The sequence below is a fragment of the Equus caballus genome, chromosome 4 (genome assembly GCF_041296265.1).
Source record: "Equus caballus isolate H_3958 breed thoroughbred chromosome 4, TB-T2T, whole genome shotgun sequence".
NCBI classification, from domain to species: Eukaryota; Metazoa; Chordata; class Mammalia; order Perissodactyla; family Equidae; genus Equus; species Equus caballus.
Genome location: NC_091687.1, coordinates 51,567,845 through 51,595,429, shown reverse-complemented (window position 1 = coordinate 51,595,429; position 27,585 = coordinate 51,567,845). Strand labels below are relative to the sequence as shown.

Here is a 27,585-nt window from a genome sequence, read left to right as displayed (position 1 = left end):
ACAATATATTAATAATATATATTAAAAATATATATTTAATATTTAAAATATAAATTTTTCCCCCTTGGATTTCAAATTCAATTCCAAATTGTTCCATTGACATCTAAAGAGAAGGGAAGAAATTAAGTAGTGGCATATGTATGGACAGATATTTAAAGGCATGGAGAGAGGCTAGGCATGTTATTTTAATAGAAGGAAACATTAGGAGTGGGGAATAAGTATTCATAATCTAATATAGCTTTATAAATACTGTTATATTTTCATAATCTCTGAGAAGTTTTAATCATACTGTATCTGTTATTCATTATATTTATCTCATGTCACGTAGAACTGTTTGCTTATTACTTTCAAAGATTGATCTAATCAATGATCCTCAAATTTTAACTTGCATCAGAATCACCTGGGGGTCTTAAAAGACAGATTGCTGCCTGCCCCCCTCTCCCTTTAGTTTTTATGTTTCTGGGGTGAGGCTCAAAAATTTGTATTTCTATCAGTTTCCTAGTTGATGCTGATGCTGCTGTTTTTGCAACCACATTTTGAGACCCATGGATCTAGAGTATGTTTTAAAATCAATTTGTAAACTTGACCTTTTAGTTAAATTATCGTCGATATGAGATAACGAGTATAAATTATGTTACATTAACACATGTATTCTTTCTTTCCTTGCATGCACAGAAACAAGACATTCTTAACCAAGTAAGACATTTTCTTTTCTATTAAAATCTGTCTTTTCTTTCTTTATTCTGATATGAGCTATGAATTTCTCATCCATATCACTGAGTTATACTTCTGTACCAATGAGATTTATATAATATGTAAGATTATCTGTAATACTTATACTTATAAAGTTATAATTGACTGATATTTGTTCAAATCAAAGTCTCAAACAGAGGAGCTGATACCTTAATGGAATAAAAAAGGGTACAGAGTGTGGGCTTCAATTTTGTAGACTCTTGAATTTGATTTTCTAATTTCACCAAAACATAATCAGGCTCCGATAAAATAATTTATTTAAGGGAAGTCTTAATTTAGTAATTTACAATGGCAGGTTTAAAAGTTGCATTCAAATGCAATTGATGTGGACCTATTTTTTTGTTTTGTAGGGCTGTTAGAGTCTGTGAGGGAAATATAACTGAAAAGCTGTTGACTTTTGCCCTCCTGGGAAAAAGGTTAACCCATCTGTTGTTTAAGCCACTCTCTGTCAGTAAAGTCCATTGTGGAAAGCAATTTGAGGTCCATAGTTCAGTTGGGTGCATAGAATGACAACACATTTTTGGGTCCTCTAAATGGATTTTTCTATTACAGTATGTCTTACTAAAGAGCATGAGCTGTCTAAAACCATAATACTGTCTCCCCTGGACGATATGGGTATGTACTGGCAGCTTCTTATTCACAAGTTTCCCTGTGGCTTCAGTAACAACCACCACTGTAATTTCATCCTCAATATGTCACAGTGAAATTGATTACATCAAAATGATCCGGACTGACTTAGATACAGATCCTACATATTACAGTCTCCTAGGGTAAAGCACGGCTGAAATGGCAACTCAGTGACTGCGATGACTTTGCTATTTCCCCGATCTCATCCCCGATCTTTATGGAAACCTACTAGCTCCCTCAAAGACAGGCTATATGAGCTCTGCTAGGAGGCAACTCTCCAAGGGAAATGGTTGCTTTCATGAAACAGGCCTTAGCTATTTGTTGAGCACCTTATTCAACAAACACACCTTTCTGGACAACCTGCATCCCCACCAGAGACTGTCTGAAAAGGCAAAGTTAGCCCTGCTTTTTCTTGGGGTCAGCAGAATGAGTTTCTTCCTTCCTTTTCCTTGCTCAATCTTTGTTCCATATGCAGTTGTTTAGTAGGCAAGCAATTTCAGTTGCAGAACAGAAAGAACGAGGAGAGCTGAGGGTATCCAAAGGGAAAAAAGAATGAGAGCATGCATATTTATGTGTTCTTTGTCTATCAGTGTTCTGTGAGGGTAAGATTTTCTCGTTACATTTCCTGTCCGTAGATGATCCTTGCCCCAAGACTGAGTTACATTTTTATCGCTCCCTGGGCTTCCCTCATCTTTGCACTGGGTCCTCTGTACAATAGTTTCTGTTAATGTGTATGACCTTTGCATTTCAGACAAGTGAGTTGCTTCAATCCCTTAATAAGAAACCTGGGAAATCAGAACCTACAATTTGTGGTGCTGCTGCCTAATGTAATATTTTAAATGTCTTTAACAAGGATATTGACACTGATATAATTATTAGCAATGGTATAAACACCCTTTTATTGTAATCTATAATTGTCCTTCCAGAACCAAATTCAACCAATCCTGTTAAAGCAAGCATCTGGAAAGCATAACAGAGAAAACATGGCCTTAGGAGTACAGCCGAACTGAGTTCAAATCCCACATCTGCCACATATTAGCAGGTCTTGGACAGGTTATTTCATCCCTCCTAGTCTCAGTTTGTTCACCTATAAAATGAAGAGAGTATTGGCCTTATTGAGTTGTTAAAAGAGTTAAATTCCAAAATAAATGTAAAATTGCTCTGTTTCTGACACAAAGGTGTTCATTGATGTTTAGAGGCGGTAGCTGTTGGTCACGCTTTAGCTACCAACAATGATTTCATACAAAAGTTCGGGAGTCTGTATGAAAGGTGAAAGTGAGAATAGCTGAGATGCATCCCTAATCAATCCTATAACCTCGATTTTCTCAGATCCTCTATTTTCTCTCTTATAAAGGGAAGAAATATAACTCTGATGTCTTTTCCAACTCTGTATTAATTTCCTTCTACCATGAGGTAGGAATAGGGGACATGACATGTGATATGCTCCCCCTGCCAACCCTGGCTTCAATCCAGAAGGTTGTCCTGATAGTAGAGGTGTTGTGTCTGTCATATTTACTCCACCTGCCACAACTGCACGAATGGCAAGGACAATTAGTTAGCAAGGAATGGAAGTAACGCATTAACTGATATTTCTGCTTCTTTTCCCTTTGCTATCAACATAATTTCAATCATCTTCCTCTTTTTGTCAAACCTACAACCAGAACACACTTTTGAAAACACACCACCAAACTGAATAATAAAATGCCTACTACAATTCTGTTACTAACCTGATATTGATTATGTATTAATTATTGTTGAAATATATAGCAACTTTTGTTTCACTGTGTAGCCTCAGTTTTTATGCCTCGACATTCAGACAATTGTTCTAGCATAGAATGGAACCATGCCCAACAATTTGAGAAGATATTTACATAGATACGTTTGAGATTAATTATTACATCATATCGTAATTAAATCAATTTGATATCTAGCAATTGCACTGAGGATCAAATTTCAACGTTTACAAAAAATACACTGCCGTATATCTATGAAAACATTTAGAATTTGAGAATGGACCACCTGGAACATCTTTATCCTAAATTGAAAGCTTAGATTAATGATTTGACTACTTTAAGTGGCTAGAAGGTATCTGTCTATTTCTCCCCCAACTTTCTATAATAAAGATATAGAAGTTTAAAAATAGGTAAATATTCAGGGTGCATAAAATACAGTTATACTGATTGCTTCCAATTGTTTTCTCTACAAATGAGTTTTGAAAACAAGCTTAAATAATTTGGAAAATAAACAAACTAATAGCTCTCCTTAGTTTAATAGTAGCCAATTTTGAAAAGTAATATTTAAACACTTTAGGTAGATTCTTTTTTCATTTATTTCATAACATTTATTAGACAATTTATATAGGAGTCAAAAAGCAGATTAGACAAAAAAGTGATGCCGAAATCTTCAGGTGATTATTTTTCACTTTTCCAAGGACAAGTAGAACAAACGCTTTAGGTGTTTGCTGCACCTGAAGTTTATTTTTAGGGGTTGTCTAATGTTTTTGTTTGTGCATTTTCATCATCAGTAATAGCTTTTTTGGGTGGAAGAGAACTGAAGGATGCTAGGGTAAAATAAATCTCGAGATTTGAGTAGAAAGGCTTAGAAGGTGTAAGGATTTTAAGTTTTTTTTAATAGGTAAAGGAAATCACAAATGATATATTTAAGATCAACAAGTTAATTTTTCCACTTCTGAAGGCAACATGGACAATAAGCTTAAGTAGAAAAGAGTACCAGGTATGAGGCAGTCCAATCAAGTGATGAAAACTGGGACAGCAGTGGGCCTGGGGGCAGATTTAGAACACATTTCAGATATAAGATCAATAATAATAATAATAGGTTATACTTGGAACGTCAAAGTATACATAAGGAGTGGCAGTCAACTCAGAGCTTTCAAGATTGGGCAATTGAGTAGTTATACCATTACTTTTTATTTTTATACTTTATTTTATATCCTTCTTTCTAGAGTGGCAAGCTTATTGTTAGACTAGTCAATACATTTGTTAGTGATAAACCAGTGGCAAAGTATCTTGTACCACGTGTGAATATTGGAAAATCTGTCTGTAAAATTATACTTTGACTAACTATAACAGAGTGGACTTTGAAATTAGAACTATTTAGGTCCTTGGTGCTAACTAGGAGATTTTGACCTTGGGCAATTTACTTAACTTTTCTGAGCCTCAGTTTCCTCATCTATAACTTAGAGTGATAATAGCATCTATTGACTGGGTTACCGTGAGGATTAAAGTATAGCATACATGGTGCATACTTAGTGTATCTCCTAGAGCACAGTAACATTTAGATAGTGTTTCCATTATATGGACAAACTTTTCAATCATATTTCTAATAGCTTTCCATTTATGGATAATAGATCATATCACTGACTATAAAGATTAAAAGGAGAGATTAGAGGCTTTAAGGAGTAGTTTGGCATAAATATATCCACCAATAAGAGATAAGCATACAGGAAATGAGAAAAGCATTTGGAACAGAAAGAAGCTATTGGATTGCATCCCAAATGCATTTATTACTCGTATAATATATACTAGATATTGTGTCTGGTCCTGTGGGAGAAACAGAAATGGTCAAGCTGATCTTTGCTACCAAAGAGTGTCAAACTAATAAATCTATTTTACAAATTACTGACAGAATGCTTCAACTCGGGGAATTCTTAAGCCCTGAGAATAATTAGTGGGTTCCCTGACCCAGTTGTAAAATCTCAGTCCCTCACTCTTACATGTTGGCTATTTCCTGGTCTTCTACACCTTCTCAACTTGCTGTTTCTCCTAGTACTAACTCTGGTAGATTTTGGCCTTGATGGATTAAAAAGAACAGAATTTATAGGATAGTATATATTTGAAAACCTTCCAAATTATTGGTTATTTTGTTAGCATTCGTTTTGTTGATTTTTTTTTAGTTTTAATCTGCTAAAATATTAAATACATAGCCATACACTATTATACTTTAAAATAATCTCATTTGAGATTTAATAAGTGAAAGAATATACTCCTGCTGAGAAGCTTTTTGTATTTATTCTATTTCACAAATTCTTATCATTCCACTTGAATGAATTTTCTTTCTTGCTAGATTGCCTACAAAGAGGTAATTGAGTGCAATTTTGCTGTTTTTACTATTCTAGTATCCACACCTCAAATATATACTGTAATGTAAGACACTAATGTAACGTAAGACCTCTACAATGTGAAAGACGCAGTGTTAAACACTGTGTGATGCAAAGTTGTGCTGGATCTTATAGTCTAGCAGGGAAGAAGATACACTTGTAAATCTGCCTGCACACACATCTGCATTAAAAGAACTCTCTTTGGAAATTTTATTTAAAAATGAACATATAAGTCAGCAATAATTAAAAACTGACATTATTAATGAAAACTGTATATGCATAGTTGTTCAAGAAATCTTTACTGGGTTTTATTTTTCAAGGAGAAAATAGCTTTAAAACATTTGTGTGTATGCTTCAGTAACAGCTCACACATGTCCTAGTGATGACACTATAAAACAGACAAGACAGTGTCATACTAGATTAAAATGGATTCCAACTGAAGTACAAAATTTAGTTAGATACAGATCCTTGATTATGAGATATACTGAAAATTATGATTAAAATATTCTGCTTAAAATTCTTCCAATCCATTATTTGCATTTCACAATTCCTAAAATAACTTGTAGTAGCATTGTTTTTCTTGCCATTTATCATCTTTCGCTAAAAAATACATTTCTAATTTTCTCTCTACTTAGTCTTAATAAATGTTAGTTTTAAGTAAAGCTACAGTTAATGGATTATGTGCCTCTGAGCAGTAAAAATGTTTTCATTTGACAAAACTAATTTTTATAGATTCAGGTTTTCACACTTTTCACTCTTTCTTGTTAAAGGAAGATTCTACTTGGCAGTTGTAGGGGACTATCAAGGAGCTCTCTGAAATCTGAAATAATGAACAATCAATTGCAGTACAAGATAAGCATAAGAAATGAGACATTTAAAAATACAAATGTCTCTGAAAGTATTTTAATATAAAAATGCGGTTTTGAAATCTCAGGAAGTTAGCTATGCTACATGTTAATTTATATACTTTTAAATAAATTTTTAATTTAACATAATTAATTAATAATATAAATTAGAAAGCAGAAATGAAATGGAAATGGTGAAAGAAAACCTCTAGCTAATTTAGGTATTGCCTGCCTCATTTGATCAGAGTTCTTTTACTCTGTAGCTAGCAGTAATATACACATAGTAGACACCCAATCAACATTTTTTGATTAATGAATTAAAGTTATTTCTTTGTTCACAGTTTTTGCTAGTTACTTAATCTATATTAGTTCAATGATTCATTTTTGTCTTTTAAAGATCATTTATTAATTAGCTGTGTATACAAGTTTGTTAGAAAGTCAGACGTGGATTATCTTTTTTCTGAGATAAAGATCTTATTATGATCATATGATCCTATTAAAATACATCAGATCCTGTGATTTCCTGCTGCAAACCCTCCAGTGACCATTCCTCTCACCCCATCTTACAGTCATAACTCTTATTGATGGTCTAATATCCTACCTGATCTGCCCCAGTGCACACACCACCAAAGATCGGATCCTTGACCTCCTGTCCTACTACTCCAGTCCTCCCTCACTCCTGCTCCAGCCTCCTGCTCCTCCTCACTGGCTCCTACAGGAATTCCTCTAAAACAGAGGCATCTTTACACCTTGGGGTATTTGCACTACCTGTTTTGTCTGTTTGGAATATTCTTTCTCCAAATATGTGCAAAGCTCTCTTCCTCATCCCCTTTAAATCTTTATTCAAAGAACAGATTTTCATTTCCTGGTCATCAGATTTACAACTGCACAGATCCTTCCCTCCTAAATGTATAAACCTTTTCCTTCTTTATTTTTTCTACAACACTTAATACCATGAGACATTGTACATTTAGCCTATTTATTTTGCTATTTTCTTAGTTTCTTCATTAGAAGATAAGCCCCCTGATGGAAGGATTTTTGCATGTTCCTGTAACATTTTTGCTCCAACATCTAGAACAGAGACCAGTACGGAGTGGGTGCACAATGAACATTTGCTGAATATGAGAAAATCTCCACCCTGAAACTGCCAAAATAAATTCAAGTGGTGATAGAGTGACGACATTTATTTTCATTCACTTTGAATCTACTTGGATGAATGCTAGTGTTATTTCTTTAGTATTAGCAGGGATTTGAAACCAAAGGATCCAGATGGTCAGATATAAGAATGAAAGGCAGATAGAAATGTGACTTGAACTTGTGCCAATTTGGCAGCAACATCTGAGCAGCTCCTTCAGTCTGTATTCTTTACAGATTCTCTATGTTATCTCCCTAAATAGTCTGGTGGCTGCTCCTGAAGGAAAAAAGAAAATGGAAAAGCAGTTTTCAAAACTTTAAACACTGCTTGGTGTGTATGTCTCTGTTTGAGCTGACAGCCAATTTGATTTTTGAACACTCATTCAATTAAGTCCCACCCAACTTTTTTCATTAGTGTTTCCATTGATATGCATATAAATGATCTCATTCTATTTAAAAATCACAGTCTTCAAAAACCAATTCTACTGCTGCTGGATGACAGCAGTAGAAAATAAGATACCTAAATTTGGAAATGTTCTGCTAAATCATGAGATAAGGAAAATGTATAGATTGAGGACGGTATCCACTTACAGAAATGTTTGATATTTTGGACAACATAGGATTTTAGAAGAGATTTGAAAATCTTTGTCTAATAAGAAAAGAGGAGATGGATTAGCTAACAAAGACATTGAAGAAGAATTCCTCAATGAATTGGAAACACTGAAGCATCTATTTTTTGGCTTTAAAGAAATTTGAGTTTTGTAACATTGTGAGCTGCATATAATGACAGGAATGTAAAAGAAAGGAAGTTTGCTCCCATCAACATGTAAAGAAGTTGGAGAAAGAAATTCAGATCATCATTAATAAAGCGCATGACATCATCTCATAGAAATCATTTAAGAACTGAGGAAATTTTATTCCATTCTTACATCTGTAACAGGCTTTTATTTTTTAAAATAAGATAATTTGTTCTTAAATGCTTGCTTTCTGAAAGCAGTAATTTGCCTATGTTGCCTGGAACAGAATAATTATAGCAAAATATCTAAGACACAAAAAACTGAAGGTTTGATCTGGGAAGATGCAGTGAATTTTCCAGTTTTCTGAACGAATAAAGAGAAGAACAAAATAAGATAATAAAAAATCCATCTAATCTCAAACCAGTGCTTCCTTTTATTTTATTTATTTTACATACTGTGTGCCCAAGGATACATTAAGTCCATTTCATCAATTTATTATTACATGTAGGCAACAACCCTGAAACGTTGACCTTAAATGGATGAAGTTAAGGCTTAGAGCTCTCAGAGAATAAAACCAAGCTATTTTTTGCTTGCTGAGTAAGGAAGAGCCTAACACTTGAGAAAATTCAGAAAGTTTCTCTGAAAACTCCAAAAAGCAGGACCAAGAAGTAATGTCTTCCTTATTAAGATGGATGCCATACATTACAGTCCATATTTGCCTTTCGATTGGGTATTTTTCTGGTTTTCATCAGTAAGTCATAAGTGCCAATTTCAAGGAGGTTTTATGTGGGTGAAGTCTCTATAAAGAGTGAACACTTGGGATATGGCAGATTGTTTCCTTAAAAGAGCAGATCAATTTCTTGCTCCAAACCACTCAGGTGGCAAGTGGAGGTATTGGAATATGAAATAAAATTGTTTTATTCTGAAATCCCTGTTTTTGTTTTTGTTTGTTGGTTGGTGGTTGTTGTTTTCCTATGTTACCCCTTAAACTCTTGGCTTAAAATAGTCTCATTTTAAAATATAATCTTATTCCAAAAGAAGAACCAGAGGAAAACTTCAGCAAATCCAGTCCTTTGTAAATATTTTGTTATCAGCTTTCTCAAAAAAATAAATGACCATAAAACAATGAACCATGGAATGACTTGTTAAATGTATACGAAAACATTTAAGTTAATGTGATTTTGAGGCTTATTCTTCAAATATTGTTTGGAATCCCTCCTATACAACCAAGAGGTAGGTATTATTATTATTATTTATAGGTGAAGAATTTGAGGCACAGAGAGTTTAATAAATTGCCCACCTTCACACCGCTAAAAAGCGTTGTATCTGAGAGTTGATCCAGGTAGTCTGACTTTGAAACCATGCTCCTATCATCTGTTATGTTGTCAACTACAGTGCTAACTACAACGGCTTAGGGTACAGAAGGAAGAGCAACTATAACTAACCTTGCTTTTAAACACAATGCTTAAGAATATGTTCATCACATAAACATCGTATAACTTTGTGATAAAATTAACTCCTGGTTCCCCATGAGTCTTCATACATTTTGAAGATTATCCATCACTGTTTGGTCACTCATCCAACTGCATGTGGGTTACTTTTTAGATAGGCCATCTCTAGAAACCCTAATTAGTAAGAATCGATGCTCCTGCTTAAGAAAACTTATTTGGATATGCTGGTCTGGCTGTTGGCCTCATCTATGTATTTTGAAACCTTGGCAAATTGCTTTTTGATATTATATCTGCTACTGGAGGCTGTTCTTTAGATTTTTATACTATTCATCATTTTTAATTATGTGGTTCAGTCTGTTAGTAGAATTTACAATATTCTCTGTTGGTGGTGATTTATTAAATATGGAAGAAAATGAAGCCTTGTTACTGTTACCAATATAAATGTCTGAATGGCCCTTCTGAGAATGAATAAGTAAAGCAAGACTAAAATGTCAGGTTCAGGGCTAGGCAGAGGCTTGGAATTATTAAGAAATAAAGAGAAGTCTTTGGTTTTGTTTTTTATTGGCTTGAGATTATACTAGGTGTAAAAGCCTACACGGTACATATACTTAATTGGCACATGATCTAATCTGCAAAAATCTACTTTCTCTACCAATATCCCTGTCATATTCCATTTTAGGTTTATTCAAAATAATACAATAATATAATTAGTCATTCTCTACCGCAATCCCCCTATATTATAACATAGGAAAAATAGCCTTTGTATATCCAAAATAGAAGTTTAAGAAATTAATTTTATTCTCATTGTCCAGGAGTTTAAAGAAAATTAAGAGCACCAGTTCTTCCAAATTAATATTTTGCCCTATTTTTAGTTTCATCTCAGTTACGTTAAACTGGGTAAGAAAAAAATACCCTTCAAGGGTTTCCTTTGAGACCCATCATCCTTGCACTCTTTAGATCTGGAGAGATGTGGGTTTATTCCAGCTTCTTCTCGGTAGGTCTCTAGTTCCTTTGATGTCCTACTAGATAAGACCCAACACGACTCCACTGGCCCTCTCTTCCATGTGGTCTACATCTATTTCCCAGGAAAAATTTATGCATTGTTGTCCCTGCAGTTATAAGGAGTGTTGGCCACGCCCAATACAGTACCATTTTACTTGCCTTTGCCCCAAAGCACCTGCACTCTTGTCCTCAGTTACACAGGCAGGAGTCAGATCCTGGCCCCCTGTCCTCATCTGCTTGGAGAAAGCAAGCTCTCCAGGTGGCTCCTGTGAAATCTCCTCATTAACTTGAAGCTAGAAGTTTGCTTCCATCATCATTTCCCCAAGTGAACATCCTAGAGACTCTTAATGAAACAATAATTCTTTCGAAATACATGTCTACTCTTTTATAGCCCTGAAGTGATTAAGGGTGGACAAGGATCTTGAAATATATTTCTTTGAAAGTCTGCATAGGAAGTTTTAGATGTTCACTTTGGAATTTTAAATCAATTGATCTTGGTGTTGGGGTGAAACTTTAATGTTAACCATTTTTCCAATTGTTGAAAACACTATTCACCATTAGAGACAAGGAAAGGAGATCAGAGAAATTCCTTTCTTTTGGAGTCCTCGTGCTGTATTCGTGACTCTGCATTGGCGTGTTCTTCTTAATTGCCTAATTTAATCATTGCAACAACTCTGTGGGATTGGGAATATTATTCCCAATTTGCAGAGGAGGAAACTAAGTTTCAAAGAACAAGATTTTAAGGTCATACAGATACGGTGAAAACAGAAATGTTTGACTGGAAAGCTCGTGCTTTTCCTGGTACCGTGCTACAGGGAAGACATATGTATCTAATCACCAATGTTGGCCTGCAATTGCCCAATCAATTTCTCAGATACTTACCTTCCTTTTGTAGACTTGGATATAAAAATGTATGAGGTCATTTCTTCTACAATGATTTTGAACATAGCACAAAATCCTAACGTTCGCTGAGTCTTAAAATATATGTTTAACATTTTTTTTTTCAGACGATAGATTTTGAAGGTTTCAAGCTATTTATGAAGACATTCCTGGAAGCCGAGCTTCCCGATGATTTCACAGCACACCTTTTCATGTCATTTAGCAACAAGTTTCCTCATTCTAGTCCAATGGTAAAAAGTAAGCCTGCTCTCCTTTCTGGTGGTAAGTTTAACTATTTACTTTAAAAATTTAAATATAGTAGAAACCGCAAAGGGAAAATCAGTATCAACTTCTCTGTAAGAGAAGAGATGATTTGCTTAAAAATCCCCTGTGTTCATACTTTCATCCTAAGACTGTGCAAAGTATTTAAAATGTCTCCAATCTAATAATAGCTAAATATTAAAGAAAATATAATTTATTATCCATCACTTGTCATTCATTGACTTAGAAGTCTATGTTTAAGTAATAATTTTAAGAGATACTTCCATCAAATACGGAAAAGTCCTCTTGTAAATGACTGGATAATGTATGTATAAAAATGTAGTCACAAAGCAGCTAGATGTAGAAGACATAATATTTAATATCAATTCCACCAATTACCAACATACTTTCACAGTTTTAGATTTGTAAGCTCAGAACAGAGTTTTGATTTTTCTCTTAGATACTTAAATTTTTGTCACCATAGAGATGATTGATTCTCTCATTAGTGTAGCTTTTTAGAGATGTCTAATACATTAATACCTTTTGCAAATTGTATCACTCTCTACCCAGTCAAGAAAACAGAAATCTCACTGTATTACTTTAGAGAATGTGAAATAGGAAATTGTTTAAACAATGTTGGAGAGTTGAAAAAGCAAAGGTGAACACTGAGGTAATGCAGAGATAACACCACAGAAAGTGTATGCTGCCCCTAGGTTGGAGAAATCAAAACGCAGAAGCTTGGAGGAAGGACCTCTTAGAGCTGGGATGCAGAGTTCTGAGGAGAGAGTGTTGCCTGGCAGATCTTGCCCTTGGTCTTCTGTGGAGGGGACACTTCTGGCTGGCTTTGGCAGCTCAGGAGCTCAAGGAGGGGCCTGCAGCCATGGAAGTCAGACCTCTTAGGAGCGTCACTATGGTCTGTGCAGGACCATGTAGCAGGAGCTCACTGTGTCTTTCTTGGGGTGGAAATAAGCAGGAGACTAGAGCCTATTGCTGCCGGAACCATGTGCTGCAAGGGTGAAATGCTGGAGAGATCTAACAGGAAGTGCAGATAGACTAGCAGGAATGAGCCCCTTCCCCGTCCTTCTCATATCTCTCTAGTGCCCCCTGTGAACCCAACAGGTTTCCAGCTGGCAATGGAGAAGCGTAGTCTACGGCAGCGTTTCTGAAACTCTTTGATCTCAGGACTCTTTTGGGCTCTTAAGAATTACTGAAGGCCCCAAAGAGTTTTTGCTTATGTGGGTGATATCTATTGCTATTTACCATATTAAAGATGAGACGTTCTAAAAACAACGATGATCAACCCATTACATGTTAAAAAAATAGCAAACCTTTTAGAAAAAGACTATTTTCAAAAACCAAAAAAAATTAGTGGGAAGAGTGGCATTGTTTTACATTGTTGCAAACGTCTTTAATACTAGCTTCAGGGAAGACAGCTGAGTAACCATATCTGCTTCCGTGTTGCCACATCATATTTCATATAGCCTCTTGAAAACTTCACTGTACACTCATGAGAGAATGAGAGTGAAAAAAGCAAAGGATATCTCAGAATCATCATTGAAACCATTTTGACCTTACAAATCCCCTGAAAGGGGCCTAGAGTTCCCAGAAGAGCCACTGGTCTAGAGACTTCCAGCCGTAGTATCACAAAGTAGAATATCAAAGTGTGGGTAAAGAGATGAGAAGTTTAATAACTGGCACTCTAATAATAAAATTTTTAAACATATAACTAAGAAATAGGTAGTTGAGCCATAAAAACACTTGGGCAATCTGATGAAGAGATGCATTATTAATAAGCCTTATGTTGTGCTGCTTTCTCTTCTGTTAATGAAGAAAGATATTTTTCCTGGGGCCGGCCCCGTGGCCCAGTGGTTAAGTTCGCGGGCTCTGCTTCGGTGGCCCAGGGTTTCTCCAGCTCGGATCCTGGGCGCGGACATGGCACTACTCATTAGGCCAGGTTGAGGCGGCGTCCCACATACCACAACTAGAAGGACCCACAACTGAAATATACAACTATGAACTTGGGGAGAAAAAGCAGAAAAAAAAGAAAAGAAGATTGGCAACAGCTGTTAGCTCAGGTGCCAATCTTTAAAAAAAATGAAAAAGGTATTTTTCCTAGAGCAATCACATTTTGGTTTGAGCTTTTTTAAAACAAGTGTACACCTTCCACATAATATTATTTTGATCTCTTCAAAATATATAATAACTTATATGTGCATCATAATCTTTACCCATAAAATATTTTTAGTTCCTTGAATAATTCCCCTTACATCATGAATTGAAAGGACTCACCGCATTTGCTGTTTTTCTCTGAATGTGTTCCATTAGGTCTGTCCTTAAAATGTGGTATCAGAGTTTACCAGTGTTCTGGGCTGAACATTTTAAAATGGGACAATTCCTTATTTTGATCTAGTAATTAAAACTTCCCTGTTCACCATTTCATGCTATAAATGCATTCCAAATGCCTTAGACTGAATAAAATAACAAAGTTACCCCTTATTTAATTTTACATGAAGCAATACTGTCCTTGGGTTTTGAGAAAGAAGGAGGAACATTTTTTGATATGTTATCTGTCTGAGCAATTGTGTCAGACTTGAAGGAAAGAGAACAATTCTAATTGCTTAGGTAATTTTGTGAGAAATTCAAATTTCAAACCCTCTTTTCTTCAAATAGCATATAGTAAGTACAACATAGAAGACGCCAAATTTACAAGGAGTAGACATCAAATTAAGTTTCAAAATGGAAAAAAAATAAGGAATAACAGCTTGTACTTCATTTGAGACAATCAGATGTTCTGTACGAATCTACTTGAAAGGAATTACAAGATAGCTGTGTAACAACCCTCATGCGACAATAACAACTTAAACTGTGATTTCTTTTCAAAGCTTGGCCTCCACATTTTAAAACATAAGTGCATAGTGTCCTTTGTAGGATGGTTTCTAACCCTATATTCTTTTCAGACTTATCTTTGATAGTTTTCTTTTTCTTTTTTTCTGGAGAATAAGGAACACTAGACAACAAGAAAATTTTCAGGGACTGGAGTAGCCTTGCCTCAGAAACTGAAAAATAAATGTATTTTTATTCCTAGAACCTTGCTTTGCAATAATCTAAGTTATCTACACAAGATTTATTTGTACTTGAAAAATCACAAATCATTCTTGAATAGAGAAGTGCTATAATCTGCTTTGCTTATCCCATTTCAGAGTTCACCAAATTTCATTACCACAATACCATAAGGAATATGATAGCTATTCTTTTTTTTTTTTTAAAGATTGTCACCTGAGCTAACAGCTGTTGCCAATGTTTTTTTTTTTTTTTCTTCTTCTCCCCAAAGCCCCTTGTACATAGTTGTAGATTGTAGCTATAGGTTCTTCTAGTTGTGCTATGTGGGGCGCCTCTTCAACGTGGCCTGATGAGCGGTGCCATCTCCGCGCCCAGGATCCGATCCTGCGAAGCTCTGGGCCACTGAAGCAGAGCGCAAGAACTTAACCACTTGGCCACGGGCAGGCCTCTATGATAGCTATTCTTGACTCCGTATACCAGCTGAACACCAAGGGCTTCTCAGTAAAAAGCAAAATTAAAATGAAAAAATATTATTCTTGTTAATAATAATCAAGTAGAGGAAATATGGTAAAATTAAACAAGTTAGTTTTTATAGGATAAAAATTTTAAAAATAATTATAAAGAGGTGTAAAGGGTGTGTGTGTGTGTGTTGTGTAGTTGTATTTTGTTGAACTTAGAATACCTAATGATCCATCTAGCATTTCATGCAGTGGATGATTTATTTTTTGGAACATTTTATTGCAGCATGCATGACTCTTACCACCTTTTTTAGATATAAGGTGATTACTTCTGCTGTTCTCGATTGGATTTTTGACTTTTGAAGATTTTTCTCATAACCTCTTCTGCTTCATTGTAAATGCCAGCTCTCAAATGCCTCACCTCTTTGCCAATCCAATGACTAGCTTTTTTTTTTTTGAAGATTTTATTTTTCCTTCTTCTTCCCAAAGCCCCCCAGTACATAGTTGTATATTATAGTTGTGGGTCCTAGTAGTTGTGGTATGTGGGATGCCACCTCAGCATGGCTTGATGAGGGGTGCCATGTCCATGCCCAGTATCCGAACTGGTGAAACCCTGGGCCGCCGCATTGGAGAAGGTGAACTCAACCACTGAGCCACGGGGCCGGCCCCGACCAACTTCTGATCTTGCCTTCATCCCTAGATCTATCAGTTGAACTACTTTATGCAAAATTGTTCAATCATTTGGAAACTTTCTTTTCTGCAAGTGGCTCACAAACCTTCAACCATGAATCAATATTATGATCTCGTATTTCAGTCCCCACAACTTGAACTTTGAGCATAACCTGAGAGAAATTTCATAATTATGCAAATTGCTGTCACTACAAATTCCTAACAACCAGTATTGGCATGGCGTTAGCACCTCTTCAGCTTTTTAAAAGAATCTATCATAAGGAGTATTTATTCCTCATACTCTGTCCTAGATCAATTAGGTTAAACTTTCTAACACCCTTAGTTTACTCAAATCTTTCCCCTCTTTCTCAACAGATGACATTTTTCATATCATACAAAAAAATAGGCACTGTCTAACATAAAATGCCTCAATTATCCCACACACAACCCAGGACTGTTTCCTCAGCTCATAGAGAATGTATATTAACTATACTCCAGATGGAGCTCTTCATCTGGGTGTCTCATAAGGAATCAAACTAAATGTGTCTAAAAGTCAATTAATTATGTTCTACCCCAACCTGCTTCTATTTCTGTCTACCCTCGTGGTGAATGGAACCCAAGTGTCTGTCAATTTCCCAACCCTAAGATCTTGGACTCTTCCTACCCTTCACTGCCTCACCCCTCATTTTTGGTTAATCCCAAAATGCTCTCTATTATTCGTTATAACTTCTTTTCAGACATTCTGCCAGTGTCCATTTGATTCAGCATTGTTTGTGTCCTAGACTGTTAGTTAGCATGGCTCCCAGCGGGCCCTGACTTCCCATCTCCAAAACGTTCTTTGTAACACAGAGGCCTGATTATGTTATTCCTGGGTTTCCAAGTTTCAGGCCTTGACTATCACCTTGTGGAATGCTTTTTAAACTTTTATTTTCCAAGTAAACTTAAATCCTTGATATGTAAAGCTGATTAAAGCAGAGTTGCTTTGGTGGAGGGAGGTGGTGGGAGAGATATGAATACAGGGAATCCTAGTCATTCTGCCTCCCCCCCTCCTTTTGAGACACCCCCTCCTGCAGTGCCCTGAATGAGTCTCTGGGGCCTGGGCAATGCAGTTAAGAAGATGAGGGGATCTGAGTTCCATAGCATTAAGCACAACACCATGCAGCTTATAGAGTCTGCTCGCAGCCCCAATTCTCTCTGTCTCCTTGCTCCATGCACCCAGATTCATTTTATATCCAACTGTTTGCTGTGACCTAAATCTGCTCTGCTTACTCAGGATTCCATGCATTCCTGATGATATTTCCTCTGCCCTTATTTCACAGTAAAACTCAATTCCTTCAAGCCTCCGCTAATGCTTCACCAGTTTTGCCACTTAATTATTCATTTTATTAGTTCATTAGTTCATGTGTCCAACTAGCTGTTGATTTATACACATTATGTGCCAGGAATTCCACAGGAAAACTGAGACTCCTTTAGAGCCAAGCAAAAAGACAGGCAATCAGATGATCCGTTATATTACAATAAAATAAATGCTGTGATCGTTTTATCAGGATCATCTGACTGAGATTTTAACTATAAACTGAAATTATCCAGGTTAAGTAGGGGGTGGCTGCGGGCAGATATGGGTGGATGAGAATGAGAAGGGGGGTCCCAGAAGAGAAAGCAACATGTACATTTCTATTCAAATATAAAAAACATGTCCCATCAAAAGACAGAACACGAACTGTAAGACATTCAGTATTTATTCGTTTAAAAAGTTGGTAAAAATACATAGCATTTCAGATGGTAGTGAGTGCAATTGGCAAAAATGAACCAGATAGAAAATGCAGGTCGAGGCTGAGAATGACGGAGTCCTGGGCTTCTCATGACTGACTGAAACTGGCATAAGGGTCATAAGAAGATGGTTGGAAGTATAGGACATAGCATCAAGGTGGGATTGGAGGAGTGGTCCCGGCAGGATCAGAGTCCTCATAGCCTGAGGCTATTGGAGGAAGGCAGACTTACGGGGAGCACTGAGAGATCTGGATCTATGCTTTGACTCAGTTGGGCTGGGGCAGGTGAACTGACAGAAGGAGAACAGCTGGAGAAGAGGGCGGGGAGGTAACCCAGGCCACACGGTGAAGAGTTTTGTCTGTCATGCTAAATGTTGGATTTTATCCAGAGGAAGCTGGAGAGCCATTATAAGATTTTAAGCCAGAAAATAATCACACTGCTTGTGATGTGGAAGCTATCATGAAGGGGGATGCGGCTGAATGAGTAAAGGAGTCCAGAAGATATTTAAGATTGAGAATAACAACAACTCTCTCTAAAAAAGTTAAGGTACTTTATCTTTGGTCCCCTCTCCTTGCCCATCCAATGTGGCAATGGTTAATTGATTTGTGCTGTTGAGTTACAATGTCAATAGTAATATTTAACTCTTTTCATGTTTTCTATACAACCAGAGAGTTACACCACAAGTACTATTTTTAGGCAGAAAAAGGAAAAACAGTTCCTTTTTGTCTATAAGGAAGTTAATCAAATTAAGAACAGAAAATTATACAGTGAAAATAAAATCCTTGAACCTTTGGGAAAACGTCCTTTTGCCAAATGACCTTACTGAATGTTCTTGCCAGAAGACACACTTCGTTAATTGTGCTGAGAAGAAACTATTACTCTTATCAGGACTGTCTTGAGAATATTAAAAATATGCGTGTTTGTGTGTGTATATCTTTTACTGTAGGTAGCTTTGTAGACCTTTTGTGTCTAATTAGCTATTTCAGTTTCCCCCACGCAAGAAAGGGCAGACAAGTTCCCGAAAAACACAAACTCAACAGGGTACAGGGCTTATGTGACTATGAGATAAGGATGTTCTTGGCACATAGTAATCATTTTAAATATACTCATACATTTATTAATGTTGATACACTTTTACTGTTGATAATAATGATTATAGTCTGTACAGCTTACATACTTACATACAAATGCTTTAGAACTAAAGATAAAAGACTTTCTATTCATTGGCCAATTAGCATTTATTTATATCATCTATTACATTTCTTATGTCTCTGTAGTACTAAATTCACACTTATAATTACTTTTAGTAGTAGTAATACAAAAATTATTCTACTCCAATAAATCTTTTATCCTGAAAATGCTTCACTGAAACCAGAGAAACCCAAATTAGTTTTGGTAAAGGAAAAATTTTCTCCATATCTCCCCTTTAATTATTAAATGGGTTTGAATATATTGGACTTTGTTATTCAGGTTTCTTTATTCTTCTATCTGAATATTCTAAGTAAAATTTTGGTCTTCAAATTTTCCATCTTTACTATTAAATTTGTTCATCCAAGAGAAAAAGGTTTTTGTATTTTCAGTTACATCTTATTAATTGCACATTAAATGATAGTGTTATCTTAAATTGTTGCACTGTCATGTTCACAAATATTTATTTACAATTTTTGAGATTCTAATAAAGGCAAATGTGATGTTCAGTACTTTGCAGACTTCCAAATCAATCATAACGTTATTTAATTTGTGATATGTTCTAAAAATACGTAGTAATAGCTAGAAAACATGCAATGGTATTGAGCATTTTGCTTTGATCCACTAGGATGAAAGCCCTATGAAAATGGGATTTTTCATCTGCTTTCTTCAATGCTTTATCCTCAATGCCTAGAATCTGGTTTTACATGAATAATGAAAGGTCCTTAATATTTATTTGGATGTATGTTTATACAGGGCATGCTAGCTGTATATCTGCTAGAAAACACAGATAAGCAAAAAGAAAAATCATTTGTAATTGATTTCCCTATAAGAAAATACTGGTAAAGATTTAGTAATTATGTATATAAGTATGTGTGTGTTTACACATGCAAACACTCACATAACACACTTCTCTCAAACATATATTATAACACATGGCTTAAGGAACGGTCTGAATGGAAGAGGAACATTTAGAGCTCTGTACCATGGCTAAGATTTCTAATTTCCTTCCAAAGCTTTATGAAATAATCAATGAATGCACTCTTAAGAGTCTTGAAAACCAGACTCTTAAAACATAAGATCATTTATTGAGAAGCAGGAGACAGATTCCTCTGATTTATTTTTCTCTCTCTAGTCCCACGGAGTTACACTTAAAGCATAAAATCCCAATTTAGACTGCTTTTTGAATTGTGGCTGCACTACTTGCCTTTGTCTCTGTTTTCTTGAATGTAAAATGGAGATAAGAAGTGCATCTATCTTACTGGGTATTGTGGGACTCAAAACATAATGTATGAGGTACATTATAAGTGTTTAATAAACACCAGCTGTTACCATTATCCCTTAAACAGATTATTTTCCAGTATTATAGTTTGCACATACAGGATAAATGTTAAAGTCAATGTAGTTTTTTTTTTTTTTCCCTAAGATGTCATGCATTCTGAAAGAGTGCAATGAAATTTAAGGAGTATTATTGGGATTTCTTTTTAATGTGACAAACATAGAAATTTTAATATGGACCTTTTTTAATATGTAATGGTTTTATTCCCATACTTAGATATATTCAAGGAAATGCGAGTAATTCAACCAACTTTCAGCCTCTACCTGCAGGCAGTATGTCACCTGTACCATTCAGTATGGTAGCCACTAGCCCAATGTAGCTATTTACGTTTAAATTTAAATTACTTAACAGTTAAATAAAACAAAAATTCAGTTCCTCAGTCACGCCAGCCACATGTCATGTGCTCAAAGCCAAATGTGTTTAATACTTCTGTATTGAACAGTGCATATATAGAACATATCTATCATTGCAGAATATTCTATTGGACAGGACTGATGTAGACAGATCTTGTTTTTACTGCTTTTGAAAAGAGCCTAAAGTTTGGAATTAGATGACGTCTTCAACTCTTGACTTCCCAGATTGCTATGTAACCATCAGTAGTTTACTTTGCTCTCTCACTTTCCACACTCTTATCTCTAAAGTGGAATTACAGGGTCAAATAAGACCACTGTGTGAAAGTATTGTTGGCACACAGCCAGGAGTGTTAGTATCATTGCTCCTCCACAGAACTCGCTCTACTCCTAGAGCATCAGCCCCATGATCTGCACGTCAAGCCCTGTTCCTTAGAATTGCTTGTTGGGTGTTTTTGCCAATGTCTAAGCAGATGAAACCCAGAGTATGTTCTTAGAGGAATTTTGTTGACCCCAGTCTCTTGTCAAGGACTGTATCCCACTGTCTGTCCTCACTTTATGAGGAATCACAATCTCATTTACATTACTTGTTGATTTGTAACCCAGCCTATCTCATTTAGCTGCAAGTTTGTGAAGCATAAAAAAAAAGTAATAATTATGATACTATCCTAGGAGAAGCATAGTTGGAAGGTTAAGTCTAAAAACCTTGAAATGTATGATAATACTAAATAACTGTTTTTAATTTTGATTATGTATGCTACTCATCACAACTATTAATATGGATATTGGAAATATAATCATACTAAGTGACAAATTGCTTCATAATCCTGATAAACTTCTGCAAATTGAACCAGTATAAAAAAAAATTGGAAAAGCCAAATGTTCAGAGTGTTTTACTGCCTTATAAATTTAGAAACGTAATTCATGTTATTAATTTGGAATATTTCATTTTAATAGATGAAGGGAAACAATGTAGATAACGCTACCGTTTTCATTATCTGAGATGCAAGTGTTTGAAAATAAAATGAACTGGAGCCAAGGCAATAATTGAACATGTACCCAAAACTTATTTGCTAATAATTGAACCTTGAGACTGTAATTAAAAGTATCTATTCAAACAAGACTTTTTAGGTTATTGTTTCAAAAAATGGATTATCTAGATTAGAGTACAATGAAAATCACGTGCTTGAAGAATTTGATAAGAGTAGGTAACATTCAATTTGACTAATACTAACTATTTTTGAGGTTAAAACGTTGAAGAGAAGAATATATATATATATACATTTTATACATATACTAAAATGATCATAAACAGAAAAACACACTCAAAGTACAACATAATTTTTCCTAGTAAAACTAAAACACTCCGGTTATGATGCTTATTTTTTTACGTTATTTTGTACTTTGTTGTATACAGTAATATATTATGCATAGATGTTTAGATATATATAGGTGAGTGGAAATAAATGATGTGTGTGTGTGCACGTGTGTATATACACTTGCTTCACTTTTGGAAGAAATATTTAAAGAAGCATAACTTAGGCAAGTCAGAGACCCTGCAGATTGAGTGTCAATCAATTGCATGATCTTCAGAGCTAAATATTGACCACTTGAGGCCAAAGCAGCACCTTTTGTTTTGCCTAGTTTCATGTTCAGCTGCAGTTCTAAACCAAGAGTTTCACCCATGATTGGATGGGTTAAAATGGCCCTTGTGAGTGGGAAGTAGAATTTTCTTCATCAGAGGCTGTTGCTGCTAAAGAGGAACATAAGATTCCATTTACCACCTCACTGCGGAGCTATAGTCAAGAAACCAGGCTTGCAACCTCTTGTTTGCCATTTGTGTTGTTTCCTGTGTGCCCTGCGTAAACATTAGCACAAACTACCTAAAAGGGAAAGGACTGGATTAGCCCAGGCCGAGTGGTTAAGTTCACGCGCTCTGCTTTGATGGCCCAGGTTTTCATGGGTTTGGATCCTGGGCGCGGACTTAGCACTGCTCATCAAGCCATGCTGAGGCTGTATCCCACATGCCACAACTAGAAGGACCCACAACTATAATATACAACTATGTACTGGGGGGCTTTGGGAAGAAGAAGGAAAAATAAAATCTTTGAAAAAAAAAGGGAAAGGACTTTTCTTCTGAGCAATGAACTGTCGTAGAAGGAGATAAGCACAGGGAAAGATCTCCAGCCAGATTTAGGGAAAGGAAAAAAACTATCAATGGTAGAGTAGGATGTAAAAACAATCTGTATGAAGACAGATGGAGGCCCCAGGGCCTGCTTTCAGAAATTCAATGAAAATATGAAGAAACATTTTACCACAAAAGAGAAAGTGGGCTGATCTTGGGGAGGGGTTGGGAGCAGGAACAAACCCGTGAGCTTTTCATCAATTCAAAGCCTCAAGATTTAGTAAAGTCCAGCTCTACAATTTTTTTCTTATGAAGTAATTATGAAAAAGGTCTTTGACATTTAATATCTTTGTTTGATGCACCTGATAAATCCTTGTGAAAGTGTATATTTTACCTCTAAATTTGGCTGTAATTGGATTGAGGATGAGTTGATTAATTCTTCAAAGTGTATTCTCTGTATGCCCATAATTTATTTTTTGTATAAACTTTAAATTCTTTTAAATGTCATACCATGACACAAATACATGGTACAGCTTTTAGTTTACAACATATCATGAACAGAATATAGTAAATATTTACTCATTTTGTAAGACAAAAACAATTTTAGTGCAGTAATATGTTTTATCAAAAAGGTGGGGCTAGGGCCAGCCCAGTGGCATAGTGGTTAAGTTTGTGCGCCCTGCTTCAACAGCCTGGGGTTTGCCTGTTTGTCTCTCAGGCGCAGACCTACACACCACTTATCAAGCCATGCTGTGGCAGCCTCCCACATATAAAATAGAGGAATATGGGCACGAATGTTAGCTCAGGGCCAATCTTCCTCAGCAAAAAGGGGAGGTTGGCATTGAATGTTAGCTCAGGACTAATCTTCCTCCAAAAAAACAAAAAAAGGTGGGGTAAATATAAATTATATGATGCTTGTGTTCAATATATACTTTACATATAGGAACAGCAGACAGAAAATCTATGTTCCTCACATTCTCCAATTGTTTGTATTCAGTATTATGAAAGCTGATAATGAAATACCAGGCACCTTAGTTTTATAAGTACAAATACATGATCATAAAGTGTTCTAAATAAGTGAAACTGTGTAATACATTTGGCATTCTTTCAATTGAATGTCACAACATGTTCTTTTCATTCTATTTTGTTTTGTTCTGAGTTTTTGTATAAGAGTTAAGTCACGCTGATTAAATCATTTCAGTACCATAAGGAGGAAGCATAGAAGAGAGGATTAGCTCATCAGGCAGGATGAGTTAGGTCATAGTTTATCCCACCATAATTCAAGTGCTGTGTTCTCCAAGTCTGGAAGTTATGGTCATGTCAAGGGTCAGCGCCAAAATGTCTTTTATCATAAGTTGGAACTGCTTATTCTTGCAGCTGGTTAGTTAGACTTAGTCAGATTTTTTCTTTTAAAGCTCCGGATTGTCTTCAGTTCTCTGCCTTCTTGGTTTATAAAAATAACTGTATTAGTTTATATTAGATATAGTGACACATCTGTTAAGAAGGAAAGTCAATTTATATATCTCTTTTTTCAATAACTATAAACAGAAGTAGAATTAATGTGAAGCGTAGAGATGTATTTGAAATAGTAAGACTTGGGTCAAGAAAAGAAAGAAAGGGTGGAAACCAGTGTTTTTCAGACTATGGGTTGTGACTCGTTAGTGGGTAGTGAATTAAATTTAGGGGGTCTTTGACTGAATTTTAAGTATGAAATAGAAGAGAAGAAAATAGGTTAACATAGAAAATAAAATATTGGGGCAGTTATGAAACCTATTAATGATAAGTACGTGTGTGTGGATTATGCTGGATTAAGATGTAAATTGTTTTTTTTCTTAATCTTGAACAAAAATAGTCTGTCAGCCATCAGTGTAGAATAAAGAGGATGGATTTGCTAGCTATGAAACTCTGGGAAATTAATCTCTATAAGCTTGTTTCTCATCTGTAAAATGGGAATAATACAATCTACCTTACAGAGTTAATGTGAGAATTAAGAGAGAGGAGACATGCTAACACCCCCAGCATGGTTCCTGCCACATATTAGACACTCAATAAATGGTACCTTTTATTAGTAGTGACATTGTAAGTGATAAAACTAATGTGTGAATGCATTAAATTATATGCTGGCTATTTTGGGATGGCTGGAGGGGATAGCAAACATTCAATCAAAGTTACGCATCAAGGGAAATAAGCTAGAGCAAGAAATGTGGTCAGGTAGAAGTGTGCTAAGGAATGACAGGCTTGTAGAACTATATATTTCGTTGGGATTATTCCCTCCCTTCCAATAACTCCTCCTTGATCAGGAATCTAGTAGCCATTCAGCCAGTTAGCCATCTCACTCAAATACCTCTTCTGTTGCCAAATGTACCTGAAAGGATAATTTGGGTTTACCTTCAGGTCTTTCAAGTACATATGATGTGATTTCAGAGGCTTATCTGTAAGATGGAACTAACCATTATCGTGAATGAGATTCAGTTTAATTACCATTGCCTGGATGGTCTCCAGTCATCAGGTGTTGTGAACAGGCCTTCTTGGAATAGGTACAGTGAATGGGTTTCATAAATAAAATATGGACCATGTTAAAACCAAACTACAGTCATATGTTCTTACCTCTCTAATTAAATGTCATGTTTATCCAGATTTTTGTTTATGTTCCCTCTCTTACTCAAGGCAAATTCCTTGATAGCAAAAAAGGATGCCTTATTCATGGTGCTGGCAAATATTTGACATAAACACATGTTTTTATGAATGAAAGACTCCTGATTATCAACATATAAATCATATTGTGGCAGACTCACATTTCTTCTTCAGTTTTTCTGTGAACGGCCGATTTTTAGTATCTTCCCAGCTCATTTATTGCTGTCACTGCCTAAAGCAGAGAAAGGTGGAATAGGAAAGTGATTCCTCGTACATTTGAATCTGTCTACCAACTCACCCTGGGCAATAAGATCCTGACCCAACACCCTCCCGTAGGCAGGCACAGTAGTCCTGGGGTCCTCAAATCCCAAAAAGAGCTCCATTATTTACAAGTCATAGAATATGTCTGACTCTTCTAGACTAGAGTTCCAGAGAATCTGGTTATCTTACAGCTAAGAAATATATAGCTCTCTACATGGGCTATGCGTTCTCTCTCTATTTTCTTTGTTGATTTTTTGTTTGAGAACACTGTGAATATGTTTAACACTATCAAGACAAATATTTTTTCCAGGTCTGAGAATGAATAAAGGCGCCATCACACCTCCCCGTACTTCTCCTTCGAATACGTGTTCCCCAGAAGTGATCCATCTGAAGGACATTGTCTGTTACCTGTCTCTCCTTGAAAGAGGAAGACCCGAGGATAAACTCGAGTGTATGTGTTTCTTCATTTAGTTTACTTATCACAGTTGGGGGTGGGGAGAGGGACTGGATATCGATGACCTTAAAATTGTATCTGCTACGATTGTCTAATTTTTTGTTAAATAAAGTGACCTTGGTTAATAATTAAGAATTGCCCCGATTGAGAATCAGACAATTAAAGGATATTAAGAATCTATCAATTTCAGGTTATTATTTATCAAATTCCATTTATTACCAGGTATTTCTTGAGCATGTTTGTCTGCCAAATGACTTTTTTTAAAGGTTGGTAACAAAATGATATTGGAAAGTATCCTTCGAGTTGTTTTGAAAAAAAACATTTATTTCTAGTATATGATGAGGTCTTCCCTTTAGTCAGCAAGAGCATTCACTGTAGACACACAACCTGAACCTTTCTCCCTTCAAAATCTTCCTTGGAACCTTCAACATTGACACTTTCTTTGCCAGGGAGAAATGATTTCTCAAAGGCAAACATGAGAGTTTCACTTATAGGAGTTGACTCTGGATATTAAAAATTAAACACTAGTCTGTTTGTTTCTTCTACAATGGAGCAGATATTGCAGATGGAGAATTTCTATCTGGTTGAAAGGAAGTGGTGCTCTCCTTAATAAAATGTAGTGACTGAGCTCTCTCTGGTGGCAAACTGTACTCATTGCAATGCAAGATAAGATTTCTCCAGCGTTTGCTCTAAGCCTGATGATTTAATAATCTATTCTCTCTCCAAAGCCCTTGCTAAATATAGAGCTGCTGGTTTGTTCAATAATCTGATTAACTTGATTATATTGGATACCATTTAAGAGAATTAAAAGTTCTTGTCCCAAAATGAGAGTGAAGATAGTAAATCCTAAATTTGATATTTCTAAAGCAAGTATAGAATGTTGTGACATCTCAGACTTATGATTAGGAAGCATGTTTAGTCAAATGTAATAGTAACTTGATAATATTTCTCTTACTAACAAAGAATTTACTATAATATTATTTGAGTCACACCTGCTTAAATTATGAATAAACCATGATAACATCATTCTTTAAATACATATTTATTATTCCAAAATGTTGAATATTTGCATTTCAAGATTTATTTGTTTTCCTAAGCACCTACAGAAATCTCTCTCATTCCAAAATAAATATTAACATTCAGTGAATTTCTATTGAAGGGATAGCCAGAGACAAAGTTTGCTCAGGTGCTGTCAGGACCGTGTTTGGGATGATTTTAAAAGTACAAGGGCAAATATTTTTTTTCCAGGTCTGAGACTGAATAAAGGCACCATCACTCTTACCCAACATGGTCTTTGTGTTGCAGTTTATTTTTAGTCAACTGGAAGAATTTTGTTTTCAAGGTGGAATTCCTAAGAGGCATGCTTTGAAGTTCTCAGCTTGAGTCTATGAATCCACAGTCTTTGTCCACAATCGCAGGCAGAGTGTTAACCCAGAAATCATTCAAAACGCTTGGTGAAGCAAGTGAAACC

The 27,585-nt window shown here is 35.7% G+C and overlaps 1 protein-coding gene across 9 annotated transcripts in view; it reads left to right on the top strand.

Annotated features, from left to right (window-relative positions):
• The window catches only part of DGKB (diacylglycerol kinase beta), a 675,344-nt gene that overhangs the window by 152,109 nt on the left and 495,650 nt on the right, over window positions 1–27,585 (top strand). For 5 of the 9 annotated variants that reach the window (XM_070264567.1, XM_023639309.2, XM_003364809.5 and 2 more), the window contains 3 exons: window positions 676–696; window positions 11,674–11,827; window positions 25,971–26,111. In XM_070264567.1, coding sequence (XP_070120668.1) covers window positions 676–696; window positions 11,674–11,827; window positions 25,971–26,111 — 316 coding nt within the window. The remainder of the gene's footprint in view (window positions 1–675; window positions 697–11,673; window positions 11,828–25,970; window positions 26,112–27,585) is intronic. The other 4 variants (XM_070264566.1, XM_070264568.1, XM_023639310.2 and 1 more) reach the window with 1 other exon arrangement.